This window comes from Natator depressus, chromosome 7 (genome assembly GCF_965152275.1).
Source record: "Natator depressus isolate rNatDep1 chromosome 7, rNatDep2.hap1, whole genome shotgun sequence".
NCBI lineage: Eukaryota > Metazoa > Chordata > Testudines > Cheloniidae > Natator > Natator depressus.
Window position 1 is genome coordinate 83409890 of NC_134240.1, and position 18661 is coordinate 83428550.

An 18661-nucleotide genomic window follows, 5' to 3' on the forward strand; every position below is an offset into this window, starting at 1 on the left:
TATGTAGAGTCCCCAAAGTGCCGCATACGTTTTCAAAATGTTGTTGTTCATCTGCAGCACTGGAATAAAGGGCGCTCTGAGTAAACCCATGGAGTGTGGTAAGCCTGTCTGCTGTTATGTACTCTGTAATAATACACACACAGCTGTGAACATTAAGACTACTGTACTGAAAGAGGAAGTATTGCTCAGGATACTGGGGCTACACTCCATTGTTTTTGGAAGTGTGATGGGTTCTTTAAGAGCACCTGCACAGTAGCCACCAGCGATGGAAAGAAGGAACCATGGGTGAAAGTTTCATTCCAAGGACAGCACCCCTAACAATGCCCATGTTAAACATTATTTGTATTCTAGTGGTGCCCAGGGGACCCGGCTGAGATGGAGACCCCCTTTGTTCAAAGCCCAGTAAAAAGGATAGTAAGAGCCAGTCTCTGCCCCAAACAGCGTATAGTCAAAATAGATGAAGAGGGGAGGAAAACAGAAGCACAGAAAGGTGAAGTGACTTGCCCAAGGTCATACAGCCGTGTAGTGGCACAGTCAGGATAAGAATCCAGGTCTTCTGACTCCCAGTCCAGTGCACTATCCACTGGACCATGCCTTGTACAGGTTGCCTTATTAAAGTGGTCAGACCCTTGATAGCATTCCAAGCCCTCATTGTACCAGCTGGGGCTATTAAACTGTCAATGCACAGCATAAGTTTCACTCTGTCTGCTCTTCAACACATGCTTCGCAGACTAGCCCATTTAAATGCATTTTCTCTGGTTTTGTGATTTTGTGGATGGAGCAGTTGACCTTAGCCATCAAACTTTTCAGTTTCATGTCAGGTTGCATGCCAAAGGCATAGCCCTCTACTCCATTATGAACCCACTTTCCTGATTGGTCAGAGATACTGTCTAGGTCCTTGTCAGGTGTTTGGCCTCAGTAACTAGTCCTGGAGGTTCACTGCTCACATGCTTTTCTTTAAGAGCTTTGATGATTGAAGGTCAGCCATTGAAATTATTAGCTTTTCAAGGCTGGTGCTTTAACTCCCCTGCTTGATCTTTTTCAAAGGATGATGGGAAAACTACAGCAGGAGGACACCTGGTATCTGGGACTCCTGAGAGCTGAGTAAGGAGTAACTTGCCTTGCAAATAGAGAGGCCAAGATTCAGCTCCCACTTCTCATTCTTCACACTGTAGTTCTTTGCTTTGTAGTTTCTGCATGTCCAAAGTTGTCAAGTCCACCCATGTTCCCTGTGAGGGAGCAGAGGTGTTTAGTAGCCTGGAGCTACACCTCTGAACTTGTCAGCCCACGTAATATAAATGGAGTTGAACTGAGTCAATACAAGGCACTACAGAAGCAAGGAATGCTGTTGATGCAGAAGGTAGTACGCTTCCCTCTGAGTCACTATTTAATCAGTGTCCCAGTCTGGTATTGCAGGGGGAGGGGGGAAATGATGGAACATTTGCTGCTGGCAACTGAGATCTTGATTGTCTGTGGTCATTAAATATCTCATGGAACTTTTTACAAGAATAGAGATATTAGTCCTGTCCAAATTGCAACTGGACCAAAATATTCTGCCTACCAAAATCCCCCTTGCAGTGACATGGTATTCTTTATTTCTGTCCTAGATATTTGGATCTAATGTCGTTGCTATCTGTGGAAAGGCTGCCAATGTCCATGCCAGAGATGGCTGCATTTAAGGGATGGGTGAAATAATCCCTGTCTTTATACTGTGTACATTTTGTCCCATACTATGGCATCTATATAAAATTGCCTTTATTGATAATATGAGTGTTTGTTTTCAGCTCAAAACATATTTGAGGACTCTTGGTAACAGGAGAGTCAAAATGGATGTCTCCAAGGTGTCAACAACCTGGCAATTCCACAGGTTCATCCAGATGCTGCGTGATGCCAAAAAGAGGGATGTCCTCCAGCTGCTGAGGAAAGCTCCAGAGAAGATGGTGTAAGTAAATTCCCCAGTGACTGTCTGTTCAGAAAAGACAACAGCCATTCTTACAGACACCTGTTCACAAGGCAGTTTCTGGACTCATTTTAATGATTAACCACATTTCATTCAGGCAGATGCGAAAAGGACACATTATCATTCCCAGTATCTCAAATGACCAGTCTGAAGAAGTTCAAGGGCCACTTTTTTTAAGGACTTGGCCTTTTTTTACAAGGTACCATAAGCTAATTGAATGTTTCTGATGCAGATTCAGCACATTTTAGAGTAAACGCTCTGGGGAACCTTTCGGAGACACATGCCCCATATAAACGCAGATCCCTGCTCTACATGTCCCATTCAGTAATTCCAGGACAATGTCATTTTTCACTTCCTATCCTGAACTGTTGCATGGTGTCACTGTGCGCTTTTAAAGGCTGCTGCCTTCCACTCAAGAGGTGTTTGCATTTCAGTGCTAGGTGAAATCCATATGTGATTACATATATATGGTTCCAGTTCATCAACTGCTGTAAATTAGCTAATTTTTGGATGAAAGCTTCTCCATATGGTAGCTTATTATTTATGTGTATAATTTATCCAATTGAAGCTGCAAAGGATGTTTATATAGGTAGAATGTAAATTGAGCTGGAATTACCCTGCACACTTTTGAAAAGCCTCTGGACCAAATTTAGCCCTGATGTAAGTGGGTGCAGTTTCACTGACTTCAATGGAGGACTGAATTTACTTCCTTATCTGGAACCGGGGGAAACAGAAACTAGGGATCATATTCTCAGCTGGTATATATCAGTGTGGGTTCATTTGACTTTAATGGACCTATGCCAGTTTACACCAGTTGAGGATCTGGCCCCAAATGCTTCCATCCTCCCCATGTTCAGCTGTATATAGCGCACATAATTCGCTTTCTCCTCTCATTCCAGTACCTTCTTCATTGATGCTGCAGTAGCTGCCCAGTCAACAGCTTCCTTGGGAGCTCTCTCTGAATTTCTGGATTTTAGCAACAAAGGACAAGTGCCCCTCCTAGAGCAGTTTCTCTATGCTGCAGCCTTCTCTCCTCGGCCCTCAAAAGAACTTCTGCGCCTGGTGCTAGTAAGTCAGAGGCATTTCCTCTCTCCCCTTCTGCTCTTTGGTGATCCTACTACTGGATTTGGACTTCATCCTGCTCCCATTAAGTTAATGGAGAAACTCCCAGTGACTTCAGTGGAGCAAGATCAAGCCCTCACAAAGGAGAAAGATAAAGTGCTAAGTATGTCCTTTGTCCATCCAAGCACTTAATGAAGGGACTTCAGCAGCAATCCTCATGATTTTGGACAAAACATTGCTCTGTATTAAGGGGAGCAAGTTGCCTAGGTGTATTAACTAGAACTGGTTGACATTTTTTCAATAAGATGGGGTTTTTCCTCCCATCAGAAATGGTTTGTTTGGGAAATGAAATTTTACATGAAAAACTGTTGACTCTTTTTTTCATTATTTTTCAATTAAAATTTTATCAAAATCATTATGGAAATGGTTATTAACATGTTAAAATTAAGGAAAAACAGGTTTGATAGTCAACAAAAAATCAGTAATGATGTTAATTAACATGTTAATAACAATTGGGAAAAAAATTCAGACAATGAATGAGTTCATTTTGATCTCAAAGTGGAAATAATTCTGAAATGTCAACATTTCTTACAAATCTTTTTTTTTTCCTCATTTTTCAGCCAGTATTGATGTTGACATCTCAATAACTGTACTTACACAAGGCTACAGGGAGTGGGGAGGGAGGAAAGGGAAATGAGGAATTCTGTGAAGCAGCCCCTAAAACCATGGTTAGCTCTGGCAGCCTGAGATCAGAGGGGCACTGAGAATGATCTCCTGCCACCATGTTGTTATGTAGGAAGGCAAACCTAAGATGGAATTGGAGTTACTTTTTACATTTCTGGAGTAACCAGTGGGCCAGTAGGAGTATTCCAGGCTGGCCTCAGGACAGAGCACAGCCTCATACCGTCCACAGTAGTGGAGCCTATGAGAGCTTGGAGGGAAGGTGTTTTCACAACCTCTGTTGACAAAGACTTCCTTTGCTCAACAGTAATCCAATTATGGCCTGGAGTTGGCCTTCAAAGGGAAGCCTGTGCAGCCCTCCTCAGCTAGAGTTCTGAGACCTCATAAAGTAAAAGAAGGGTTTATAATGGAGGGAAAAGCTGTCCAGGATCTTTAGGACTCCATCCAGGACATGCAAAATCCCACCAAAGGGATTAAGGTGGGAGAGGAAAATTCATTTTTGTGTAAAATCCCTCTATTTAAGATATTATTGTACATGAATACTTGAAATGGGAATAAACACTCTGAGGAAATATGTGGCATGACTTTATATCAGTGGGGTGATATAGACAGTAAAAGCTTAATTGCCTGCTATGGAAACCAGAATATTGAGGGACTAGGCCAAGGCAGATGAGAGCAAAGCTAGAGAGACTCTCTCACTAAACCCTTTGGGGGTTATAACTAAAACATATTCTCTCTCTCTCTCTCTCTGTCCCTTCATCCTGCCTTCATTTCTTTACACCCACTCTCCCAGGACAAGCTGAATGGAAAGGAGTTAGACCCTGCCATCTGGGAAACGGGCATAATTGTCATTGGCACTCTAGCTGGCAAGTTGTGCCGGATGAAGCTGTGTGGATTGCAGGTGGGTTTCCTGACATGATTGCTGCAGTTATTCATTTCAGCCCTCCCCTTTTTTCCCCACAGCTGCCTGAAAATTGTGTCATGCTTCTTTTTCATCCTGCTCTGTTTCTCCCTCCTCCACATAAACAGGAAGTAGGACTTGGAATGGAAACTGTTCTGAGAAGATTAAGAGACACCAAGGAGAATTCTGAGATAATCATTTACCTGTTGTCCCTGCAGAATGCCCTGCTCCCAGAAACCATTCCTACCCTCCTGCATTATGCAGAGGAAGGGTCTGCAGGGGTCTCAGGTACAGCAGTATCTGCCCTACAAAGGTTCTCCTCTCAGCATATCACTGGTGAGGTATGGAACGAGCCTACTTAGAATCAGAGCTTTTCCTTATGCATTTAAAACACCCTTCCATGAAACAGCCCAAGTGTCCATGTTCCAGGAAGTGTATGGGATATCATTCTCACCAAGTCACTTTTTAATTACCAGCATTCTCCATCTATCGCATCTGGGATAATGCTTCCTTAAATTTTAGCCGCTATTCCCAGAAGTCCCTCTGTCCTGCACTGAGAAGGAAATAAGTGGTGTGCTTGCCCCATGGTGCTTAGATGGATGTATCCAATTAGCAGAGTCTCCGTGTGATGACTGGACTTGCTGAGACTTGTTCTGCACATTACTGTAGCTGATATTAACTGGGAGCTTTGTGGCTCACAGGCATTAGCCATACCCAGGGAGCCAGCCCTTTACCCAAGTCAGTAGGAAATGTGATAGTCTTTTCAAATCTGACAGTAGTTTCATAGATCTCAGCCTATCTTTCTAACACCTAGTGGTCTCTCAACTTTTCTTTCCGAGAGAGCATTCTCCATGCTTTGCCACCACTGGGAGAGATGCCATCTAGATTAGGAACAGGAGGTGGCTCTGCAGGGCTTTGGTGATGACTATACTTCCGGTTTTTTTCCTGGAGTTGTAAATAGTAGATCTTCTGTTGAAAGCCCAAAATCTAGGATTCCACGTGCAAAATATAACATGAAAGTGTAGTGTGAGATGCAATAATTATATATTTGGTGTTAGGAATGGTGAGAAGTAAAGTTTTAACTATATTCTGGCATTAGGTGAAAAAGGCAATGAGGAGGATTTTCCATCAGAAAAACAGAAACTATGAAAAAACTTCTCGACTGGCTGCTGCTGAAATTCTGTTGGACAATGAGCCTTTGCCCATGGACCTCACCAATATTCTGCTGGCCACCAGAGAGCTGGAAGCAGAAATGTCAAAATTTTTACTTTCGAAAATCCAGACTAGTTTACATTCTCACCATCACCCAGCCAGGTGAGTATGGAGACTGGAAAGTATTAATTGTCACTTTAAGACCCAAATCCCTTTTTCCTTTCTTCCTCTAAATACTCTCCATCGCCTTCCTCTTTTTCCTCTCTTTCCTTCTCTCCAACATTCTCTCTCTTCACTCTCATCTGTTAATCTTTCCCTTTTTGTTGTTTTTTCCCTTAAGCAAACTAATTTGATTTAAGTTCCCAGATTTGTTGCCTCAGTCCAGTGGTATTCTATGTGTTGAAGGCAGTAAACAATATTATACGGAACACCAAAATGACAGTGTAAAAACTGTAGAGGTGTTCGGAAGCTAAACTCCAGGGTTGCAAGATATCTATGAAGTATGAGCAATTATATTAGTCTTTCCAGATTCTCAAAAAAGCCCAACCCAACAGCTGACTGAAATGCAAAAGTTTTTGAGCTGGCAAATAGTGATAGACTCGAGGAGCTCAATCTATTTAGCTTAACAAGAGAGAAGATTAAGGGGTGATGAGATCACAGTCTGTAAGTACTTACATGAGCAACAAATACTTGATAATGGGCTTTTTAATTTAGCAGACAAAGGATAACAAGACCCAGTAGCTGGAAGTTGAAGCTGGACAAATTCACACTGGAAATAAGATGTAAATTTTTAACAAGGAGAGTAATTAACCACTGGAACTATTTAAGGCATGTAGGGGGTGGATTCTCCCTCAGTGACATTTTTTAAATCAAGATACACTGTAGTTCAAACAGGAATTATTTGGGGGGAATTCTATGGCCTGTTGTATACAGGAGGTCAGCCTAGATGATTACAGTGGTCCCTTCTGGTCTTAGAATCTATGACATATCGCACCAATGTATTTGAATACATTTATTCAGGTAAAAAAGTGAATCAGTTCAAAGGTATTCACAGTCTCTTCATTCATTTTCTGCAAACATTCATAACAAGCAACTTTTCATTCACAAAAAATATATGCAGAAAGGGAAAGTGTTATAATGCTCCAATGAACAGATATTCACAGGAGTGTTCACGTAGCCATCTTGAAAGCTCTTTGGGGATTTGGCAGTCATCCAGTCAGGAAAGAAACAATACCATGGTCATCTACATAACAATCACACGCTCTGATGGCAAATCATTTGTAAGCAATTCACAGGGCAGGATATGTTTGCACAAACCAGTTCTTAAATCATTTTGAATAACAGACTAAATCATAAAAAAAAAATCAATCCGTTTGCGGACAATTCACCAATAGAAGAAGACTAAGTTTACTGACCACATTGGCCAGTGTGACTACTTCAGCCATCTCTAGGACAGCACATTCTATTCCTGTAGGAATATAACTACACCCAGACTAAGGAAGCCCTGAGCTAGGAAAGGCTTTATACCGTTTCACAACTCCACTCTGCTCCACCCTCTCTCCCTCATTTTCTTCTTCTGTCCTGCTCCATGTTCTTCTGTCCTTTTTATGCTGTAGAACCATCAATTACAACCACCACCAAGCCTCAAACTTATGCACATCATGAATAGTTGCCAATGCCATATGGGATATCGCTGAGCTACTTTCTCCCTCCTTTGGGAAGATACAAAAGAAGAGAAAGATTATAAAGGAGCTGGTTTCAGTAAAGCTGTTTTTATGCCATTTAAATTGTTCTCAATGTGTTGTTCATATATACATACATATATGTAAGTGCATATCTCCTAACCTCCCTATAAAACCTTCCATAATGGCAGCTGCCTTTTCTGAGTTTTGATTTAGATTCAGGTTTCAGAGTAGCAGCCGTGTTAGTCTGTATTCACAAGAAGAAAAGGAGTACTTGTGGCACCTTAGAGACTAACCAATTTATTTGAGCATAAGCTTTCGTGAGCTACAGCTCACTTCATCGGATGTATTCAGTGGAAAATACAGTGGGGAGATTTATATACATAGAGAACATGAAACAATGGGTGTTACCATACGCTATTACCTCACCTTAAGTGATCACTCTCGTTACAGTGTGTATGGTAACACCCATTGTTTCATGTTCTCTATGTATATAAATCTCCCCACTGAATGCATCCGATGAAGTGAGCTGTAGCTCACGAACGCTTATCCTCAAATAAGTTGGTTAGTCTCTAAGATGCCACAAGTACTCCTTTTTGGTTTAGATTCAGACACTAGATTTTCCTCTTTTTCTGCCCCACCTATACACACCTTTTCCTATTTTTTGTTCTAGGAAAGCAATGAAAGAAATTCTGAAAGATCCACAGATCAATAATTACAACTACCTCTCCAAAACTGGCAGTTCCTCTTCTTTCTCAGGACCCTTGGCAGGTGACAACATGGACAAGATTATGTTTAAGCTCATCTCAAAGACCAAGTGAAAGTACCTGTAGGCAGAGTCTACTTTTGGAATCCATTGTCAAGGAGCCCTGGGAGTTAAAAGGGATCTCTAATTTGTGTGACTGTCCCAAATTTAAGACGAGGTGGCGAGAGTCCTCTGTATGTGTCCTGAGATGTCTAAGCACATTGGTTATTTCTCCACTAGCTCTAGTTGCATGTACTTTAAAAGAAGTGGGGAAGGAAAGGAGGTGGAAGGATATGTGAGGGAAAGAAACTGCTGTGGTAGGGCCACCACAGTCCAAAAGCTGGCTCTACATGTAGAGCGTAAAATGACTCCTTTATGGAATGAGGCACCAAATCAGTCAGACATGGTCACATTAGCAGAGCCATTGTTCTTGATTCTTTACAAAGCGTATCACTGCCACTCTGAAGCTTTGTGTGGAGTGTGGAGTGATATCAGATACACACCCCATCATCCAAATACATCTGTTTCTGACATACTGCTTGTCAAAGGGCAGCCCCATCCTGGAGCACCCTTCTGTGACAGTCACAGCATGCCAAGTATGCCTACCTCAGTTTCCGCTTTCAGAGGCCCCAGTAACTCCACTTCAGGTTCGCTTAAATAATACCCCTACCACACCCAGGGTATATAATCCTTAACACCCCATTCTTCCCAGCAGGCCACCTCCCACACCACTTTCTTTGCTGGGAGTCTTTCCATGCCATACTGCAGTGTCTTCCACCACACCTAGGCTCCTTGTCAATCCTCTTCTGTCTCTCTGCCAGGATACCCACCCCAGCCCTTCCAGCTAGAGTGGAATCCCACTTCTTCAAAGTAGGAACCCCTTTGTTCTGGGAGGTCATCCTCACCAGGGGAGAATCCCTCACTCCCGCATCCCGCTCACTGTTCTGCTAGATCTAGGTCTCCAGGATGGAAGTGCCAGTAGGTAATCCCCTCTGCTGCTCCCTAGCCTTCAGCCCTCTCCAGCCCTGAGTTGCAGCTCTCCAGCTTAGAGCCAGCAGGCACTTCCTTCAGCTGATCTCTGGCTTTCAACTCTCTCCAGCCTTCCAACTCCATTGATCTGGTTTGGGGAAATCAGCCCAGTAAAACCTCTCTTGTTGCTCTCCTGCCTTTAGCCTTCCCCCAGGAACCACCGAGAGCTTTCTTCCAAGACTTTTCCACAATCCCCTGGTCTCTGGCAGCTCTCACCTATTCTTTTCCTGATTGACTCGGCCAACTCTAACTCTCCAGGTTGGTTGGGGTCAGGGTCAGAGATGCTCACTTGCTCCCCGTTCCACCACCACTCCGTGCCATATCTAGGACCCAGCCAGGTACCCTCTTTTAAGCCTAGCTGGGGGAGTCAGCTGACCAATCACAATCTTCCTCTTAAAGGACCAGTGCCACCGTGTGGTACTTCTTCCCACATACTTTATAAAAACACTGATCATGCCAGTATCACAGTTCTCCCAGAATCTGCTACCACAAAAGATTAGCCAAATCTGGGACCTAAACCTGTGGTAGATCTCTTGTGTGATAGAACACTGCTGCTATTGCTAGGCCAAGAGACTAGCTCTATTCCTAATTATTTCTTAATTCATTAGAGTATTTTAATAAGCTTTTCAAAGGGGCAGATCCTCAGTTGATGACTTGACTGGAGCTATGACAATTTACACAACCTTTATGATCTGCCCAAATATTTTTATCCCCACCCTCCAGCTCTCATTTCTGTGCCCATTCATATCATTTCTCCCTTTTACCCTTTAATTGTGTTCCTTTGTATATCCCCAAAGGATGTTCTGGGCATGCAGAGGCAAACTAACTGGGAGTCAGGAACATTTTAGGGCTAATCCTTTGATTATTATAAGTTTGGACGGAGATTAAATTTTGCATCCCTCATATTTCAGCTTCTTGGTCAGACTGTTAATTGTTAGTGTATGGGACTGTGCTGTTCATCTACCATAGCCTGGAAGGGAAGAGATATTGAATATAATGATATGATCTGAGTGGGGTTGGTACTTACCAAAAGGCCTCTAGCCTTTTGTCTGATTTACCCAGAAACCCAACAGGTTATATAACAAAGTAATGTTTCCTGCACCCCCATCAGAGCTCTTCTGTACTTTGAGTTATAATGCCACTGAATTTGACACCTTGAACACAGAAGACCGCACTGGACTTCTCTGCAATCCCATGGCAGAATCTTCAGATCTTCCCATTATATTACATGGGAGGCCTCCAAGCTCTTTTTTTTCCAGTCAGATAGTTGCAAAGTGTCCCGCCCCTCAGCCATTATTGGAACATTTTAAAAATGGATGTGTAACATTTTCCCAGTGATGACTGCTGTACAGCTCTACTCGTTGGTGTGTCTTTCTGTCTTTCAGTCACGGATGACATGCTGTCCACTTTCAGTCTGGAGCTGCTATTCACTGAGAGTGGTGGTCTCCTGAGGAAGAGTGTCTCAGGTTTCATGCTGCGAAGCCATGGCCACCAGCTTCAGGCAGCTCAGGTCTGCTATCAGCTTTTGTCCCTAAATGTGAAACACTTTAGAGTGAATGAACAATAGATACATGTGCAGGAACCCAGGACTCCTGCATTGTGCCAGCCATTCAATATCTCCTCTTTAACCTTCCTTGTAGGCCTGGTGGGTTCCTAATATTTGACTTCATGTACCCATTCAGAGGCCCCCACAATAGAGAACATCTGCTACATCTAGCCACACATGGGAAGGCTCAATACCTTAGCTGCTTAGCTGTGTTATTCACTGTTCTGAAGTGGGAACCAGGGCAAACCTGCTGTTTGACATTTTAAGAGTGCCTGTAATGAAAGTTGCTCACCTTGGCTAAATGTCCTGACACGTCAATATTTTCCTGACATTTTTATTCATCATCTATCTATGGATATATGGGCCCATATCCTCAGCTGGTGTAAATCAATCTCATTCCATTGACTTCAATGAAGTTGCACCTATGTATGCCAGCTGAAGATCTAGCCCATGGCATCTTCAAAAAGACTGGAACAGAGACACTGCTGTTATACGATGTTTTAAAATTTACTACTACAAAGACTGAGTGAAATACTGGCCCCTGAAGTCAATGGGAGTTTTGCCAGGAATGGGTCCAGGGTTTCATCCTAAAAAAGTCATTAGATAATAACTGTTATCCTGAATGTCCAAGTAGAGGTTAGGTGAAATCTGGAAGCCGCTAAGTGCCCCTGTATTTTGAGAAACTTTCCTCACACGTTCATGCTTAGTGTGAGAGACAATTTTACATCATGGTCTGATCCACACTTGACACAGTGCAAGGAGATCTGAAACCTGTCTAAGATTTCTATGATGCTAATCACTCTATAGGATTGATTGCAAATGGAATCTTTTTTCTGTCCATCTATCACAGTTATATTGCCCCCGTGACTGTCGTATCTGAGCATCTCACCATCTTTCATGTATTTATCCCACAATGCCCCAGTGAATGAGGGAGTTACTATTATCCTCATTTTACAGATGAGGTACTGAAGCACAGAGAGCTTAGGGACATGCCCAAGTTCACTGTGATGGAACAGGAAACTAAACCCAGTCACCCAAGTCCCCAGATGGTGTCCTAACCACTAGACAGCCTTCCTCTCTACTTTAATTAACACCCTTAAAATAAACAATATCAAACACTAAAACCTGATTCTCCACTGCTTTGCCACCTGTGTTATCATTTACATTTGTCCAAAATTGGTGTAAAATAATACCGAATCAGATCAATAGCGTTTTGCAATCACTTTGTTCAACTTAAATGATTGCTCGAAGGATAGGCCAGTGTTGTATCAGGCTCACTGAGCTTTAAATATAATCACTTCCCAGTTCACTAGGCCCACGGGTAGATGTTACTTGAATCAGTAGTACAGTAATGTAAGATGCCAACCAACTGCTCTCAATATAAGTGTTTCTATCAGCATATCAGCAGGTTCTTTATCCAGCTTTCCCTAGTGGAAGTAGTAAAGGTCAACCCTTGAGGAAGCCTTGCCTTGTACAGCACATTTTCTCTGCTTGTGTATTTTAGGTCTCTGTTGAAGCCCAGGGGTTGGAATCTGTGCTGGGAGAGAGTAATACTGAAGGAGAAGAGGAGCAGGAGCTCATGGCTGGGATGTCTGCCATTTTCTTTGACGTCCAGTTACGGCCAATTGTTTTCTTCCAAGGGTATACGGATTTAATGGCCAAGGTCCTCTTAAGCAGCGGAGAGCCAACCAGTGTGGTCAAAGGGAATGTCCTGCTGATGGATCATGAACAGGTAATGGCTGTATGATATGAGGGCCTTCCGTCATCCAAGCTGCCTGTTAAACAGCACCATGGTACACTGCAGCTTAGTGAATATTCTGGAGGAAGCCTGCTTGCAAGCCATGGGCTCATGCCTGAGATTCATGATGGTGCCAAATCTAACCATGGGATGGCATTGATCAAAGGATGTTAAGATTTGGTTTTCTGACTTGGCTCATTAGAGGTGGGTTCTGCACTGCTATGTGGGAGACCTGGCTTCAATTCCTGTCTTCCCCTCCCTAGACTAGTCGGCATTGGGAGTGCAAAGTAGGCAGCGTCCCCTCTGGCCAGCTGCTGTTTAATATTTTTGTATGAGCACCTAAGATCAAGAAAAGTGCTTCCAAAATAAATATGCTCTTTTCTGTTTTACAGGCAATTCCACTCCAGTCTGGACTGCAATCAGTGGTTAAACTTCAGGGGGCACTTGGGTTAGATATTTCAGCCAACATTGATATGAATTTATGGGAGCAAGAATCAAGAACAAGCATCAAAACGAGGTAAATGAGTGAAAACTTATTTAATCTCTGAACACTCAGGAGACTTAGCAGGGACTAGTGTAAATCAGAACAGCCTTAGAGCTGCTCCAAACATTAGAACAGACTCAGGGCTGCTCCAACTTAGGCTGACTTGTAACAGCCCCCAAAGGGCTATTTTATATAATTGGCCAAAGATAACTAGAGCTCCATTCCCCACTGTATTTTCCACTGCATGCATCCGATGAAGTGAGCTGTAGCTCACAAAAGTTTATGCTCAAATAAATTTGTTAGTCTCTAAGGTGCCACAAGTACTCCTTTTCTTTTTAGAGCTCCATGCTTTCCAGCCATGCCTTTCCCACCAAATACACAAATGCAAATCCCATGCTGTGAGGATGGGGGCTTTTTTGGGGGGAGAGAGGGAGGGAGTTGCATAGAGTATCCTATACCTCTATACCAGCTGTGAGAACTACATCGGTTACACACCCCTTTAAATCTACCCCATTGAACCTATATGTTCAAGGATCCCACAAAAAGAAGTTAGCAACTTCTGAAAGATCTGCCTCCCCGTGAACACAGACACCCATCACTTATCACTGTCGTTAGGCTCCCATAGCCTGTGCTTGGGATCAGGCTAAAAGCCTCACTTTGATAGATGGGTTTAATTAACATTTTTCTGCACCTCCCCTTCCTTCGGGATCAGCTGCTGACAAATTAAGAAATAATGAAATCATAGACTGCTGGCATTGCACAGACAGTGTGTTCCCCTGGGAGGCATTGGTTAGTGACAGGATTTATGCTTTCTCCCGTTGCAGGGGTGGACTGGCCATTGATTTCACAGCAGAAATCGATGCCCCTTTCTTTCAAGCCAGTGTGAAAAGCCAGATAGAGGCAGAAGCCTCAATCAATTTTGATACAGCGGTGAGATTTTCAGGGAATCCTGTGCTCATGTGTCTGCAGCTAAGGGAGGAGCAGCTTCCTTACAGGTAAGATGAGGCATTCTAGTCTAGGACTACTAGGGTGTGGAGTTCTAGTCAGGGGTGGGGATTAGGACACTCCTACTGTCATGGACATTCTCACACCAGACACAGTGTTTAGTTTGTGACTCCCAGTGGTGGGGAAGGTGCGGAGGGAGATCATGCACTACTTCTCCCTGTCCTCCTGACACTAGAACTCAGTTCAGAACCTTGACAACTGTGCTCCCTAGTTCCAGTGGTACTTGGCCTTCCGCAATATCATGAGCATCTGAGATATCTGGGGATACTAAACCCTCAGAATACAAGAGGAGAGGTTATTATGAAAACCAGTTCTCACCCTCCCACTAAGCAGCAAGTTATTTATTGCCCTATTTCTTGTAGCACATGGTAGGAGTTTCATTGTCCAGAATTTGACTTAAAGCAGGTTCTGTTGAGTCCCTCCATCTGGAGAGGTCAGTAAAAGGTTAAAGGAAGCCTTGGACAATGCTGGAGAGTTAGCCAGCTTAAGAAGTACTAAGACAAGCCCTGTGCCCAGAAAAATGCTGGGCTGTCTTTTTCAGTATTGTGGCAATAAACCTCTTTTATACTGTAACTGCTGGTCCTAATGCCAATATTGATTTTGCCCCAGATATAACATCACTGTTTTATTATGCTGTTACTGATAAATCCTTCATGGCTCCTTCTTGACATAAAAAAGTGTCAAGCAGTTTGTTGCTGCTGTATGGCATTAGAGGCAGATATCCTGGCACTGTTCCTATGACTTACTAGCTGACTCGAGCTAACAGGGCTGAGTGTAACTGTCTGAAATACTTGCAAATAATAGATGGATAGGTTCCCATAGAAAAGCCTTGGGCCTCCTAACCACCCCACAGATACATCAGGGACATGAAGGGAACCTCACCTACAGGTCAGGCATCAAAACAGGGAGAGAGAGAAGCCCTTGGATCCAAGGTCCTTTCCCACTGAGGAGTGAAACTCTCGAGGAGTTATTCATTTCTCCACAGATCAAATCTTGCTACACAGCTTTTCCTGGAAGTCCAGTCTGCTCCAGTCTCCTGTTCAGTGTGCACTGCAGACTAGTGCCAGAAATCAACTCATTCTCTAAGAATCTTCCCCTTTTCAGTCAATTGCTGGGAGCAGAGGGATAACTTGAGACAGCAGTGGTTCATCCTCCTACTGAAACATTTAGGCCCCATCCACATTATAGGTGAAACTATCAGCAAAATTTCCCTGTCCAGTGTTGTGAAATGTTGGAATTGTTTTAAAGTGTGCTAGTTAATCTGTGCTAAAAATTAAATTCATAGCAGCCTCTAGCATGGTTATACAACATGGATATAATACTGTTTTCAAGGGGCAATAAATCCCCATTGACAGAAGTCAAGAAAAACACCTGTCAGAATATGCCATAACATTCCAACAGATCAAACTTTTAAGGAATGAATGAGGTATGAACCCATCAGCATGGAACATGCTGATTTGAGGAGACAAGTTGGGTCCAATCTTGTATGATTCTAAAGTCTCCTAACTACTTTGTTGTTGCTCTTGTTCTGCCCCACAGAGAAATCTTTACAATCTCCGAATCTTCACTGAACCAAAGCATTACTGTTCGCAAGGGGAGACGGGGCATTATTGCTGGACGTGAGCTTTCCTTGCACAGGGCCAACTCCGAGATGTGCAAGATCCTGTTGACAGAGACAAAGGAGCAGTAGAGGAATCAATGTGTGCTGGGTCTGGATTTATCATTCCTCCTTTTTCCTTGGTCCCAAATTCTCAATGAGCCACATCCATGAGCCAGACCCAGGACTGATGTGGGCAGCCCGGAGCCCTTTCTAGCTCCCAAAACAGTCTGCTTTTTACTGACTGTAATAAAAACAAGTATCCCTATTGCAAGAGAACATGTTGAAATCAGGGTGCCAAATGTGGTTGGGACATGAATCCCTAGAGTTCATCAAGGCAAGTCCCTTGTAAAGGGCCAGCTCTGAGATGTGCACGATCCTGTTGGCACAGTCAAAGGAACAGCAGAATTAACATGTTCTGGGTCTGGCCTTAAGAATCCTTAAGACACCAAGAAAGGAGAGAGGTAGAATGTTCATAATCATGTACCCTTCCCTATGATGGTCATTCTCCATATGAGATGGTCCCTTAGAAGTAAAACTGGGCCATCATAAACCTCACAGCTAAGACCCCTTGCTTTGAGAGCCACAAGGTGAATTTCAGGCAGTCTTAAGAAAGTGTTCTGAGAGAGGATACCCAGAATGGCATGTTAATCACACATTTCTCCCCACTCACCTGAGTAACCACAATCAAGTGAGCTCTCTCAGAGGGTCTGGTCAGAACTTCCCGGGGCTGAGGAAGTGAATGGAATCCAATATTGCATGATTTGGTGACTGCGATAGTGGGCCATGCATGTGGAAAGGGTAGCTTGATTTTGGGGGATACTTGATTTTTGAAAAAAAAAAGCAGTAAAACAAAAAAGCTGCATAATCTGTCAGCAATTATGTACATTCCTTTTGGTACAATTAAAAGTGTTTGTATCTGAATAGTTGTTCATCTCAGTTCCCTCACAACTTGAACTTCTTCTGCCTGATCCTCCAGTGAGTTCATGCTCTGTTGCCAGGGAAATGACTGATGTCAGAAATCCAGAAAGAGAAGATGACATTGGAAGTGGCAAATCCTTTGTTTAAATAGGGCAAATTCAACCCTGGCATAACTTCTCATTTTAGGGGTTAGATGGATGAATTTGACCCACACAATTTTCAGTATTAGCAAGAATAATTAAACACATTATGGAAAACTAATGTGAAGGTAAATAGGGTTGTGCTTAAGTAGGGTGTGTATATATATATATGGCAATTTTTCCCTTGGCAAGACTCCTCTTTTAAGGGAATGGAAGTCTACTAGGGATATTACTTCTCATTTCACCAATACAACATTAGTGGAACAGTGGAACCACTACTGGGGCACTGTGTCCAGTTCTGGTGTTCACGCTTTAAAACAGATGTTGAAAAATTAGAAAGAATTCAAAGAAGAGCGACAAGAACGTTTTGAGATCCGGAAGATCTACCTTACAATGAGCAACTTAAGGCACTCAGTCTATTTAGCTTGTAAAACACAATTACGCAAGGTTACAACGCAATTTGGTCATGGCCTGTACTTACACAGGGAGAAGATATCAGATAGATGAAGGATCTTGAATTTAGGAGACAACAGCATAACAGGATCCAAAGGCTGCATTCGAAGTCAGCAAAGTTCAAACTGGAAAAGAGACCCAGTTTTTAATAGTAAGAGACTTTAAACATTTGAACAGATTACTAAAGTATTTGTTAATTCTCCATCACTCGGAGTTTTTCTAAAAGATATGCTCTAGTTCAGCCCAAGTTACTGGGTAAAAGTAGGTATCGCAAGGTGAAATTCCCTTGCCTGTATTACCCAGGAGGTCAGATTAGATTATTATAATGGTCCCTTCTGGCTTTGAAATCTATGAATCTATGAAATGGAGAGTTTGGCCAAGGTTAATACAACAAGGACATTTCATATAGTTCTCTGTCTCTCTCTCTTTTTATGGATATTATTCAACAAAAATTGAACAGAGCAGTGTGGGAGTGTCTTTCCCAGTATCCCACTCTCCTCCCAGTCTTGTCAGAATGTACAGGAGTTAGGGGAAGGACATGTTTATGTGTATATATATATATATATATTTTTGAGATTCATTTCCTAGTGGATAGTTACCCATGGTGCTCCTCCTTCTAGGTGATCCTAGGTTTACATATTAATGAAAAAACCTTTTGCATCTCTTAACTTCTTAAAAGTGGTACCACTCTTTTAAATGAAGTACAAGGTGACAACAAGACATTCCTCAATCCTAAAGATATATGAGGCAATATTCAAGTAGCAAAGTGATGGAGAAACTTCCCTTTTCTGTTTATATTTTGGCTATATTTGTGGTAATTAGTGTACATTGTAATTTGCTTTTTAGAGTAAACATTGTTTTTTAAGTTTTCAATGATTTTTCTTTTAAGTGACCAACATCATTGTATCAGTTATCATTTTTGTGCTACAAATTGAATATTACTGCAGCAATTGCAGAAGGAAGGGAAATTAACATCAAATAGCAATGCTCCTGGATCCCTTTCTGATAAGATTTTTGGTGTCCCAGTTTTGCTTCCCACTTACAGTTTCTATATCAGAAAAAACTGGGGAGTGGGGAGATTGTGGGAGTATGAGAACACTGCAAAAGCTGAGGATTTTGTTGCCTGATAGCATTTCTTTCATACTGATGCTCATATTTTTGCTTGGTGGTATTTTGCTGCTTTTTCAGAGGGAGATACTAATTATGCATCATTTGGTTTAGTTTAATAAATTTAATCTATTTTTTTTTAAATTATATTTGACTTTGTTAATTTTTCCTTGCATGTGAACAGAACAGGAACACCACTTTGCAACACGTTCCCTGCAGAAGCCAGAGGGAATGGTGTCATTGAAGCCAGCTATATTTAATATGGCTAGGAGCTGGACAGGAGCTTGCTTTACAGCTTCAGCCTCAAAAAGTTCCAGAGGGCTGAAGCTAAATTCTCTCAAAACTCCAAAGCCCTGCAGGAGCTCTGGTCTCTTCTGCTCTGCCTCTATAGAGCTTAGAGATGACCTTCAGCCCTGTGAGATTCATAGGCCTAAAGATCCCAGTTATCCAAACCCTCC

General features: G+C 42.5%; 1 protein-coding gene across 1 annotated transcript in view; it reads left to right on the forward strand.

The window, feature by feature from the left end:
- The window catches only part of LOC141990988 (microsomal triglyceride transfer protein-like), a 32003-nt gene extending 13634 nt beyond the window's left edge, over nt 1-18369 (forward strand). Inside the window, exons 8-18 of the mRNA XM_074958939.1 lie at nt 1785-1942; nt 2860-3028; nt 4497-4604; nt 4733-4945; nt 5704-5918; nt 8112-8209; nt 10598-10722; nt 12263-12490; nt 12889-13013; nt 13805-13975; nt 15525-18369. Coding sequence (XP_074815040.1) covers nt 1785-1942; nt 2860-3028; nt 4497-4604; nt 4733-4945; nt 5704-5918; nt 8112-8209; nt 10598-10722; nt 12263-12490; nt 12889-13013; nt 13805-13975; nt 15525-15675 — 1761 coding nt within the window. The 3' untranslated portion in view covers nt 15676-18369. The remainder of the gene's footprint in view (nt 1-1784; nt 1943-2859; nt 3029-4496; nt 4605-4732; nt 4946-5703; nt 5919-8111; nt 8210-10597; nt 10723-12262; nt 12491-12888; nt 13014-13804; nt 13976-15524) is intronic.
- Nucleotides 18370-18661: the final 292 nt, after the last annotated feature.